This window comes from Brachyhypopomus gauderio, chromosome 6 (assembly GCF_052324685.1).
Source record: "Brachyhypopomus gauderio isolate BG-103 chromosome 6, BGAUD_0.2, whole genome shotgun sequence".
Taxonomy (NCBI): domain Eukaryota; kingdom Metazoa; phylum Chordata; class Actinopteri; order Gymnotiformes; family Hypopomidae; genus Brachyhypopomus; species Brachyhypopomus gauderio.
This window is the reverse complement of record NC_135216.1, coordinates 13,313,098-13,325,104: the sequence shown is the minus strand read 5'-3', so window position 1 is coordinate 13,325,104 and position 12,007 is coordinate 13,313,098. Positions and strand designations below refer to the sequence as shown.

Sequence of the window (12,007 nt, the reverse complement as noted above, 5' to 3'; positions counted from 1 at the left end):
CGCCCTAACCACCACCCCAGGCAAGATCAGCCCAGAAAAACTGTCTAACCACCACCCCAGGCAAGATCAGCCCAGACGAATGACCCTAACCACCATACAGGTCTATGCAGATCTCGGCACCCCCTGTCTGATGCCACCCTGGTAATCTGACAGTGGGGCAGAGCCAGCCAGGGAGTAAATGAAGGGTGAAGGAAATTCCATTCAGGGTAGTGAATGCTTCCTGCCCCCTGCCCCACCTGTGGTCAAGCCTCCCAGTCACCAGCTGGAGCACTACCGAGACCATCCTCCCCCAGGACCCTGCTGCAGGTGACCATGCAAAACCAGACGCACACAGCCCATGCAGACACTGTCTTCTCTTTCTGAAATGGAGCTCAGTGAACAGTGATCTTTCCCATGTCTCCAGAACACTAATACCACCCACATGTTCTCACGCGGCTGGAGCTGATGCCAGCGCTGTTAATATTCTCCTGCAGCAAGCTCCTTAGCCCTGTGTTAATCCTGCTGAGGGCTGTCAAAGTTAGCCAGGCTAATGGCAGTGCTAACATGTAGGTAGCCAGCAGCCAGTCTGGGGCTCTTAGCCCATCTTGCTTGTTCTCCACCTGGTCCTCTTCCCCAGAAGAGCTGGACCCCTGAGCCAGAGACGCTGCTACGACCCCAAAGAGCATTTCACCACATTTTAGCTACGTGGTCTAATTTCCAACCCAACCACCTTACACAGAGACTGAGGAACTCTGAGCAGCCGGTAGAGTATGGCAGGGGGTGTGAAGCTCTTGGATATCCTCTGTCTCAGCTCCTCATCCTCTTCCTCACCTTCCATCTCTCTCCGCTGCTCCGCCTTCGATCACGGTCTTGACGAAGATGCCCAGTTTCTCCAAGCCAGCGTCAGCTCCCACGCCCATTCCAATAATACTGATGCCCAGGCCATCGTCATCTGCATGGAGAACAAAGAGCGTATGAAGACATCTCACAGTTCTAGACCAAGTACACACTACCACTCCACTTGGGAGCTCGGCCAGGAAAGGCTGGAGGCATGGGAAGACTTGTGAATATTTCAGTGTATATAGTACTACTTACTGTACTAGTACTAGTTATTACTAGTTCCAAGAAATATATTACTAGTTTACTATTTGGAACCAGAGGGGCTTTGATATGACAATAAAATGAGACCATATCTAAAACAAAATAAAGCTTTCTGACTTTTAACACACTCACTGAGCAGTTCTTGATAATCATAATACAGCCTAAGGATCTCTTGACTAGAGCTTTAATCATCGTCACTTACACAGCAGAGAATACAAGCATGTAGCCACACGTGTTCTAACCCTCTTAGTTAACCTATGTTCATAAAGTGTGCAGTTGTAGAGTAAATTCACCCTTTTCCAGCTCCACTGGGAATAGCTCCAACTTCTCCACCCTCTTCTCCAATTCGTACTCTGCTGAGGACGCCACCGGGTCCACCTCCTCGTTCCTGCGGTCATAGTCCTCGTTTGAGTAGGTATTAAATACCTGGACAGAGAAACAACCAGAGCGTCTCTCACTAGCGTGATCACATTACAAACACTACTTTCAACGCAGAACACGAGGTTTGCTTCATTGTTGCAGCCGTCTGAGAAGATTCACACGCGGATTCGGAGCAAACTGCTGTTGGGAGTCGCTGAAGGCTTGTAGACATTGCAGCTTTCAGATGGATGGAGCAGCCCATAAAACAGTCACACTATATCTTCAGCAGTCTATCTCAAACGTACTTCCACTGCATATGATTGGTGGGGGAGACAAATTATGATTAGTGAAGTGGAAGGGCGTCTCTGTTGATTTGTGCACCAGATGCGGCCCGGGTAACATCGTTTATGCTCTAAAACACCTACGGGCACCTCCCTTTCTGTCCGAGACTGACCAGTGGAGCGTGAAGGGCCCCGTCAGGTCACGCGGCATCACCCACACACAGCTCCCCAGGCCACCATGCCCGCATGCCAACACACACCACGTCTGCCTGGTCTCACCTGGCCCATAACCCACTCAGCCAGCCAGGCACCACGTAGGAGAAGAACTCCTACCACATCTTTACCGTGACCACTGTAAGCAAGGCCGTGAAATCTGCATTAAAAGAGCAACCGTGCTTTTAGCGCGAGTTCCTGCTTATCCCCAATCAGCAGATTAAGGCGTCGCGTTCACCTTGACACGGCCGTCACGGCAGCCAGGTTCCGTCGTCGCCGTGGGGATCACCAGCCCGACAGATAATGGAACTCACGAATTAGGAATTAGGCTGGCGTGCCCGACGTACGCTGATCACAAAGGAATAACGCGTCCATGGCAGACGAGCCCGAGCAAGAGGGAGCGCTCTAAAAATGGAGGTACGGGGGTGGTGCAAAAGCGGACGGAAGTGGAGCGAGCACCGTAGGGGCCCACGCTCAGCGCGGGGGGGGTGTGAGCGGCCAAGTGTCACTGCGAAGTGTCCCATCATCAATAATGCAGCCTGATCAACAGCCATGCATTATTGAGCACCCCCGCTGGCAAAGAATGGGCTGGCCCTTGCAACGCACATAAGCCTCTTCTTCCACTACTGCCTCCCTCTGAGTTTGGCCTCAGCTGCGCAACATGCCCCCGGCTAGCGAAACGCAGAAGGAGACGGATGGGGAGGGACCAAAGCCGTAAACGTGGCCAACCTTGAAGAGCCCGGACGCAGTGCCATTCACGCTGTTTAAGCAAAGGCAGGATTGTTTTTTTCTTCTTATTATTTTTATGAATGACATTACGATTCCAATCTGACCTTATAATCCTTCATGGGTTTAAAGTCATCACAAATGAAGACACAGGGCCCTCACCCGCAGTGTGGCAAGGAGCGTCCGAATGTATACAGAGTGAAGGACACAGAGAAAGAGAGTGATACAGTGAGAGATTTTAGAAGACAGTGTGTGTGTGCAAGGGATGAATAGAAAGAGATAGAAAGAAATTGAGTCTGTGAGAGAGACAGAGAGAGAGAGATTGGTGAGGAATCGTGAGGTAGACATCTCTGTAGGGACGGTGCTCTTCCAATGGTGTGGTCAAATGTCATTGCCACATATGCTGCGTTGACGAGTTCTCCTGTCCCCTGGAGTGGTACCAAAAAATCCCACATGCCATTAACTAAATTCGCCTTTGCTCTCCTGGGCTTGTCCGCCTACAGTCACCAAGCTCACAACCAACTAAAAATGGCCCTACACCTCAGAGTCTGCAGTCTGGCAAACACCCGTGGCAACCACGGTGTTGTATTACAGGCCCGCCACAACCACTGTGAGGTCGGAGGTCGGGTTTGTTGGAGAATACACCGACCATTATAGATTATCCCCCCCCATCATGATGGAACATGATGCATGGGGTCATGGATCAATGTGGCCATTGATCCCTTCTATTGACTTATCAATAAATCTGCTGTTAGCAGCAGGTCAGTGTGTTTTGATATTATGAGGTTCATATTTGGCTTCTCATTTTACTCAGAAAGAAAAGATAATTTCTTGGGAATAGTACTTTTAATATACTTCCATATTAACCAGTATCCACTAATTGTTTAGTGCTGTTTATGTAATGGACTGTAATTAACTGAAGTGATTACATCTTTGATATAACTGTAATTGTGAGTGACCTGCGTCATGAGGTGAGCTTTATAAACATCACACCTGCCAAACTCTCCAAAAGGAACATATGCCATGTTTTTTTTTTTCTCGAGTTTTGTCTTTCTTTCCAATGCCTGAAGCCACCTAGCTGCTCTTTCTGAGGAGCCTTAGTCTTGGCCCTAGTTCAGCTGAACAGAACCCTCGTCTGCCAGGCCCAGTCTGGAAGCTCTGCACCAGATCCAGCAAACCGCAGACTCATTGTGCCTCGCGGGACTTCTCCCGTCTGCCTCTTCACCACTTCTCTAATCTATCAGTCATCCTTCATCCACATCCGAGTCTTCCTTCTGCCCCCCCCCCCCCCCCCCCCTCCCCCCTGACACTCGGATCTATACAGCTGTTAACTGACGTCCACAGAGCATTTGCCTTGCCTTGCCCCCGATGTGCAGATTTCACTTTGTGCCGTGCGGAACTTCACGGGGAACCCTGCTATTGCCGCTGGTGGGTGCACGCCGCTCTCGTTCTCCCTCGCTCTTGCTCTGTCTCCAGAGAGCGAAGCTCGGTGCCGCTGAACCGCACGGGCGTGTTGCGCTGATGCGGTTCTGCCGTCCGTCTCTCCACTCCCACTCCCTTCTTCACGCCTCTCCTCTCCCTCCACCTGCCTGTCCTGGACTCCTCCGTCAGCCGCACGTCCAGCCTGGGCCTGGCCCAGCGTAGGAGAACAAGAGGGAAGGTGGAGGTGTTGGGGAAGTGCGGTGAGGGTTACTGCCCACAAACCACTACAGAGTGCATGAAAGGGGTACCAGGCCCCTCTGTGGCACTCCACAGTCATACACACATTAGCCTCTCCCAGGCTGACACCAGAGCATTCCATGATGTATTAGCAAGACCAACCAGCACGCTTGCATAGACAACTCAGCAGATTAAGGTCTCTCAACACTTGGGCAGGCCACGCCAGTGCTGACTCAGGCTGGAAGTAAAAGACAAACTGTTAAAGGGTATGAAATTACGGGCCAAGGACTACTGCAAAGGCCTCGGACACAGAAAGACAAACAGCACTTTGTCTACAGGACACAAGCCAACCTGATGATGCTCATACTGACTGTGATGCTGATATTCTGACCTTGCAGTAAAGAGGTCAAGATGCTGATGGCATCTCTCGTCTGAAGAGAGAGCCTCTGAATTCTTCAGTAGAACGTTGAGGCCGGAGATGGGTCGCTCTCTGCACACGAGCCTGAGGAACTAGCCAAGATCCAGTGCCCCAGTGGATCAGGGTGAGTGCACTTCTGTACGTTACCGTGTGCCTGACTGGGACAACTCCACTTCATTTACCTCTTCCCTCGAAGCAACCCGCTGACTGCGACTGCAGCTTATCTCCCCAGCAGCTCCACGCCTCTCTTTTAATCCTTCGTTTGAGGCACTTGCACAGGGGGTCTGAACTGCATCCAACAAACACCCTGCTAGAACAGCAAAAGGGCCTCTCTGTGTGCACGCCTAAATGAAACACTCGTGGAACGGCGAACAGCCGTTTCTTTCATGTCTTTTCCCCAGCTGAGTGTGTGGGATGTGGCATCTCAACTAACGGAGCGCTCGAGCTCTGCTGGAGTTTTAATCTTCAGTTCCATCAGCCATCAATTCCATCAAGACTAACGAAGGTATGTGAGAATTGGCTGACTTGCACTTTTCCTTAAGTGTTTCGAATAAAGCATATGAAATAACAGCGCACATATGGTATTCATAGAAACCATTCTAGCCAGTTATATGCTGACTGAGGATTTCTTTTGAGTCCCTCGCCAGGGCTAAACAGACCTCAGCATGACCGAGAGTGCATCCAGCCTCGGCTGGACAACAATGTGGGACAGTGTGTCGGCCCAGAGCGCGTCCCTCAACTGAGCCAGAAGCACACGAGGAACAACGGCCGTCTCTCGGAGGGGCACTGAACTTGAGGAGAAAGGGGGAATGTGGTGGTGCCTGACACCGCCTGCTGGGATATTCCCTACCCTAGTACTGTCTTCGGTTTCTCCAGTTGTTGAGAATTCAAGCCACGACATGGGCTCATGTATCACTGACACGAACAAACTGAGGAATACTCCTGTCTTTATTTATATACAAAGAGAGGCACACCTATGCTGCCGGATTATGGAAGAATATTTGATGACTCCTTCTCTGGAACTCCTTCCCTGGCGGGTTTTATGAGCTTGGACTTTGCTTAGGAGAAATTACAACAGCTCCTGAATTTGTTTGCTCTATTTTTGACAAGGTCTTAGGCTTTTACAGTCTGCCATATACTCTTACAGAAGCCAAAAAGTGACTGAATAACGAGAAGCCAAGCTCTTTTTTGCTGCTGTTTTCGTGAAGCAAAGGACCCAGTTAGCTTATACTCAGCTGGTGCTAGTGAACGTTACTCCACAGAAAGCAGCACAACTCACATGTTTTTGAGGGAAAACACTCACTCCCATAGGTTTCTCTGCATTCATCTCTCTCATCCTTCCAGCCTGACTGACAACATTTGCAGCAAAGAAGCAAAGCAACAACTCACAAAAGGCATGACTCACGGAGGCCTCTTAAAAAGAGCCAAACATGGAGCAGAGTGCTAACACACCCTGAGAAGGGCATACTATTACATGGAGCCAGGTTAAATTTCCAATCTGAAATGAAAAAGAGATCAACAAAATGTTTTAGAAAGTGTGTAAATGTCTACATTTCCTGTAGATGTTGTTGGTGTTTTCATTTCATGTCAGATCCTAAAGTGGCAATTAGCAGGCTAACTCTGTGTCTCTGAGGAAGATGTTCTAGAAAGCAGCATCAGATTATGTAGTGCCACTTAGCACCTGAGGTCTTCCTGAATCCCAACAGACCATATCTTCTTCCCTCATATTCTTCTCAAGTGCCTTAGCACCAACTGGAGCCCTCTTCTCAAGTGCCCTAGCACCAACTGGAGCCCTCTTCTCAAGTGCCCTAGCACCAACTCCAAAACTAACAGTACAGAATTAACAATAGTAGAGATTCCACATCAGAGATGATAAAACAGCAGGCACACACAGCTGTCCATGTGGTTCATTCAGTGATGCAGGTGAGTTCTTAAAGTAAATGGCACAGCAGAAAGCTTGAAGATAATATTTATGAGAAGGTCACAAAGGACTCTGAAGAGCTGTTAAGAAACAAAGCCATCCCATTTGGTCATTTTTAACCCTCTACATACTACATACTATACATCAGTATACTTTTGTATTATTTTATACTATTTAAAATTATTATTTTAGATATTATATTATATTGATATTCCAAATTCAAATACTGAATTCTTAAAATCCAAACATCAATCTATATAAATCTATGCATTTTCCTACGAAACATTAAATTGGTGACTTTATTACAAAACTGAATTAAAATAAAATATATCCACATCACATGTAATTGTGAATCAAAATCACAATAAATCAAGAGATCAGTGCCAATAGCTCTAACAAGAAGATTACAGATAGCCACGAACTGCCTTCATTCTCATTTTAAGCTCTGGGTAAATCTGTGTGTTTATGTTCAAAAGGTGCAGGAATGCATAACTTGATGAAGAGTATGCTAATGGGCATTATTAGCAAAGAGACTAGAGTGTGCATTATTAGCAGAGAGACTAGTGTGCATTATTAGCAGAGAGACTAGAGTGTGCATTATTAGCAGAGACTAGAGTGTGCATTATTAGCTGAGAGACTAGTGTGCATTATTAGCAGAGACTAGAGTGTGCATTATTAGCAGAGACTAGAGTGTGTACTATTAGCAGAGACTAGAGTGTGCATTATTAGCAGAGAGACTAGAGTGTACTATTAGCAGAGAGACTAGAGTGTGCATTATTAGCAGAGAGACTAGAGTGTGCATTATTAGCAGATAGACTAGAGAGTGCATTATTAGCAGATAGATTAGAGTGTGCATTATTAGCAGAGAGACTAGTGTGTGCATTATTAGCAGAGAGACTAGACTGTGCATTATTAGCAGATAGACTAGAGTGTGCATTATTAGCAGAGACTAGTGTGTGCATTATTAGCAGAGAGACTAGACTGTGCATTATTAGCAGATAGACTAGACTGTGCATTATTAGCAGAGACTAGTGTGTGCATTATTAGCAGAGAGACTAGAGTGTGCATTATTAGCAGAAATTAGAGTGTGCATTATTAGCAGACAGACTAGAGTTTGCATTATTAGCAGAGAGACTAGAGTGTGCATTATTAGCAGACATTAGAGTGTGCATTATTAGCAGACAGACTAGAGTTTGCATTATTAGCAGAGAAAATAGAGTGTGCATTATTAGTAGAGATTACAGTGTGAATTATTAGCAGAAAGACTAGAGTTTGCATTATTAGCAGAGAGACTAGAATGTGCATTAATTGCAGAGATTAGAGTGTGCATTATTAGCAGAGATTAGAGTGTGCATTATTAGTAGATAGACTAGAGTGTGCATTAATTGCAGAGATTAGAGTGTGCATTATTAGCAGATATTAGAGTGTGCATTATTAGCAGAGAGACTAGAGTGTGCATTATTAGTAGATAGACTAAAGTGTGCATTACTAGCAGATAGACTAATGTGCATTATTAGTAGAGACTAGAGTGTGCATTATAGCAGAGAGACTAGTGTGCATTATTAACAGAGACTAGAGTGTGCATTATTAGCAGAGAGACTAGAGTGTGCATTATTAGCAGAGAGACTAGAGTGTGCATTATTAGCAGAGATTAGAGTGTGCATTATTAGCAGAGAGACTAGTGTGCATTATTAGCAGAGATTAGAGTGTGCATTATTAGCAGATAGACTAGTGTGCATTATTAGTAGAGATTAGAGTGTGCATTATTAGCAGATAGACTAGAGTGTGCATTATTAGCAGAGACTAGAGTGTGCATTATTAACAGAGAGACTAGAGTGTGCATTATTAGCAGAGAGACTAGTGTGTGCATTATTAGCAGATAGATTAGAGTGTGCATTATTAGCAGAGAGACTAGTGTGTGCATTATTAGCAGAGAGACTAGACTGTGCATTATTAGCAGATAGACTAGAGTGTGCATTATTAGCAGAGACTAGTGTGTGCATTATTAGCAGAGAGACTAGACTGTGCATTATTAGCAGATAGACTAGACTGTGCATTATTAGCAGAGACTAGTGTGTGCATTATTAGCAGAGAGACTAGAGTGTGCATTATTAGCAGAAATTAGAGTGTGCATTATTAGCAGACAGACTAGAGTTTGCATTATTAGCAGAGAGACTAGAGTGTGCATTATTAGCAGACATTAGAGTGTGCATTATTAGCAGACAGACTAGAGTTTGCATTATTAGCAGAGAAAATAGAGTGTGCATTATTAGTAGAGATTACAGTGTGAATTATTAGCAGAAAGACTAGAGTTTGCATTATTAGCAGAGAGACTAGAATGTGCATTAATTGCAGAGATTAGAGTGTGCATTATTAGCAGAGATTAGAGTGTGCATTATTAGTAGATAGACTAGAGTGTGCATTAATTGCAGAGATTAGAGTGTGCATTATTAGCAGATATTAGAGTGTGCATTATTAGCAGAGAGACTAGAGTGTGCATTATTAGTAGATAGACTAAAGTGTGCATTACTAGCAGATAGACTAATGTGCATTATTAGTAGAGACTAGAGTGTGCATTATAGCAGAGAGACTAGTGTGCATTATTAACAGAGACTAGAGTGTGCATTATTAGCAGAGAGACTAGAGTGTGCATTATTAGCAGAGAGACTAGAGTGTGCATTATTAGCAGAGATTAGAGTGTGCATTATTAGCAGAGAGACTAGTGTGCATTATTAGCAGAGATTAGAGTGTGCATTATTAGCAGATAGACTAGTGTGCATTATTAGTAGAGATTAGAGTGTGCATTATTAGCAGATAGACTAGAGTGTGCATTATTAGCAGAGACTAGAGTGTGCATTATTAACAGAGAGACTAGAGTGTGCATTATTAGCAGAGAGACTAGTGTGTGCATTATTAGTAGAGATTACAGTGTGAATTATTAGCAGAAAGACTAGAGTTTGCATTATTAGCAGAGAGACTAGAGTGTGCATTAATTGCAGAGATTAGAGTGTGCATTATTAGTAGATAGACTAGAGTGTGCATTAATTGCAGAGATTAGAGTGTGCATTATTAGCAGAGAGACTAGAGTGTGCATTATTAGTAGATAGACTAAAGTGTGCATTATTAGTAGATAGACTAAAGTGTGCATTACTAGCAGATAGACTAATGTGCATTATTAGTAGAGACTAGAGTGTGCATTATAGCAGAGAGACTAGTGTGCATTATTAACAGAGATTAGAGTGTGCATTATTAGCAGAGAGACTAGAGTGTGCATTATTAACAGAGATTAGAGTGTGCATTATTAGCAGAGAGACTAGTGTGCATTATTAGCAGAGATTAGAGTGTGCATTATTAGCAGATAGACTAGAGTGTGCATTATTAGCAGAGACTAGAGTGTGCATTATTAGCAGATAGACTAGTGTGCATTAATAGCAGAGATTAGAGAGTGCATTATTAGTAGATAGATTAGAGTGTGCATTAATAGCAGAGAGATTAGAGAGTGCATTATTAGTAGATAGATTAGAGTGTGCATTATTAACAGAGAGACTAGAGTGTGCATTATTAGCAGATAGACTAGTGTGCATTAATAGCAGAGAGATTAGAGAGTGCATTATTAGTAGATAGATTAGAGTGTGCATTATTAACAGAGAGATTAGAGAGTGCATTATTAGTAGATAGATTAGAGTGTGCATTATTAGTAGATAGATTAGAGTGTGCATTATTAACAGAGAGACTAGAGTGTGCATTATTAACAGAGAGACTAGAGTGTGCATTATTAGCAGATAGACTAGTGTGCATTAATAGCAGAGAGATTAGAGAGTGCATTATTAGTAGATAAATTAGAGTGTGCATCATTAACAGAGAGACTAGAGTGTGCATTATTAGTAGCAAGATTAGAGTGTGCATTATTAGCAGAGATTTGCTGAGTCGTTTCAGCACTCATTCATTTGCTACCCAGTATTTCTAATCCACTTAATTTGATTAGGGAATCAGGAAGTCACAACAAGGGACCAAATTTCATATGATGCAACATTTCATTACAACCTCTAAGTGGCATTTAGGAAGCACAGAGAAAGAGCATGATGACAGGGAGACACTATAAAGGACAAGCAAAGCAACCACACACACACACACACACACACACACACACACACACACACACACACACACACAAACACTTATGTACAGCAAATCGTATCAGTTGCGAGTCTTTGATGCTGTCTAGTCGTACGGGGATGCCTGGTTATGTATGTCATCCAAATATAAAAGAACTCTCATGTGCATCAGGCAGATCTTACTTCCGCCATCATTGCCCCTGTGCTGACTTGTTTACGCTACGTTTCCTCTTGGGTATACTGCCACTTTGGAAACTCAAAAGAAATAAAAGCTCTACAGACTAAACGAATGCATCTGCAGCGAGGGCTCAGGCTGCACACGGGCGATTGGCTCTCTGAGCTCCATCTGGCACGAGAGGTCATGTGCCTCTGTAGCATGTGTCTGCTGAGAAGTCGAGTTCCATGTGAAAGGCGGCTGAAGAGAGAACAGTGTGAAACGGCGTTTTCTCTCTCCTCCCCATGTCCAAGAACTACTGTCGCAAATTAACACTAAATATCTGAAATTTTACATCACCTCCAACCTGCCTACAAGGAGAAGGAATGTCAGTTATAGTCAAAATCTGCAATTCAAGCCAGTGTATAATTTTCCAGGCAGAAATAATATGACACATATATTCATGTTATTTTTTTCAGCGACCAGCTCTTAACAATAAACACACTTAAGTGGTTCTGACTAAGCATGTCCAAGGTAAATGAAACATACTTTTAACTTTTAAACTAAAGTTCCTGGGATGTTATCCCTGTCCTATCATTTTCATCTAGCAGGTTGGCATCATTACGCAGCCAGTCTGGGAGAGCTATGAGGCTCAGTCAATATGAGAGGAGGGACGCGTGAACACAACGTGACATCTATATGCAGAACAGTGAGCTCTATCTGCCTGTTAGTGATACCCTCCCCATTGAACAGCGTTGCTTTCTTGGGGATAAATAATACATGCACATTTATTACAACAATAATTACTAAAACTTACTCAAAACACCAGTGAGGTCAAATACACAGCATGCCTTTTAAGAGACAATAAGATGAGATGTCAACTCTTTTTTTTTTAACTCTCTTTGGCATTATTAGGTTTGGTCTGTATTTCCATGTTGGAGGCATGTGGAAGGGTGCTGTAATAGCTCACAGCCACTAGAACAGCTCTGCTCTACAGCCTCGTGCAAAAGCACCAGATTAATTATGGTTTAAAAGCTTTAATGCCGAAATGATTTATCCACTTCATGAGGCACTAAGAAA

The 12,007-nt window shown here is 44.2% G+C and overlaps 1 protein-coding gene across 7 annotated transcripts in view; it reads right to left on the bottom strand.

Annotated features, from left to right (window-relative positions):
* Nucleotides 1-12,007, bottom strand: part of ppp1r9a (protein phosphatase 1, regulatory subunit 9A) — a 39,277-nt gene that overhangs the window by 19,188 nt on the left and 8,082 nt on the right. For all 7 annotated transcript variants that reach the window (XM_077008796.1, XM_077008795.1, XM_077008799.1 and 4 more), the window contains exons 3-4: nucleotides 1,374-1,506; nucleotides 811-931 (exon numbers count right to left, since the gene is read on the bottom strand). In XM_077008796.1, coding sequence (XP_076864911.1) covers nucleotides 811-931; nucleotides 1,374-1,506 — 254 coding nt within the window. The remainder of the gene's footprint in view (nucleotides 1-810; nucleotides 932-1,373; nucleotides 1,507-12,007) is intronic.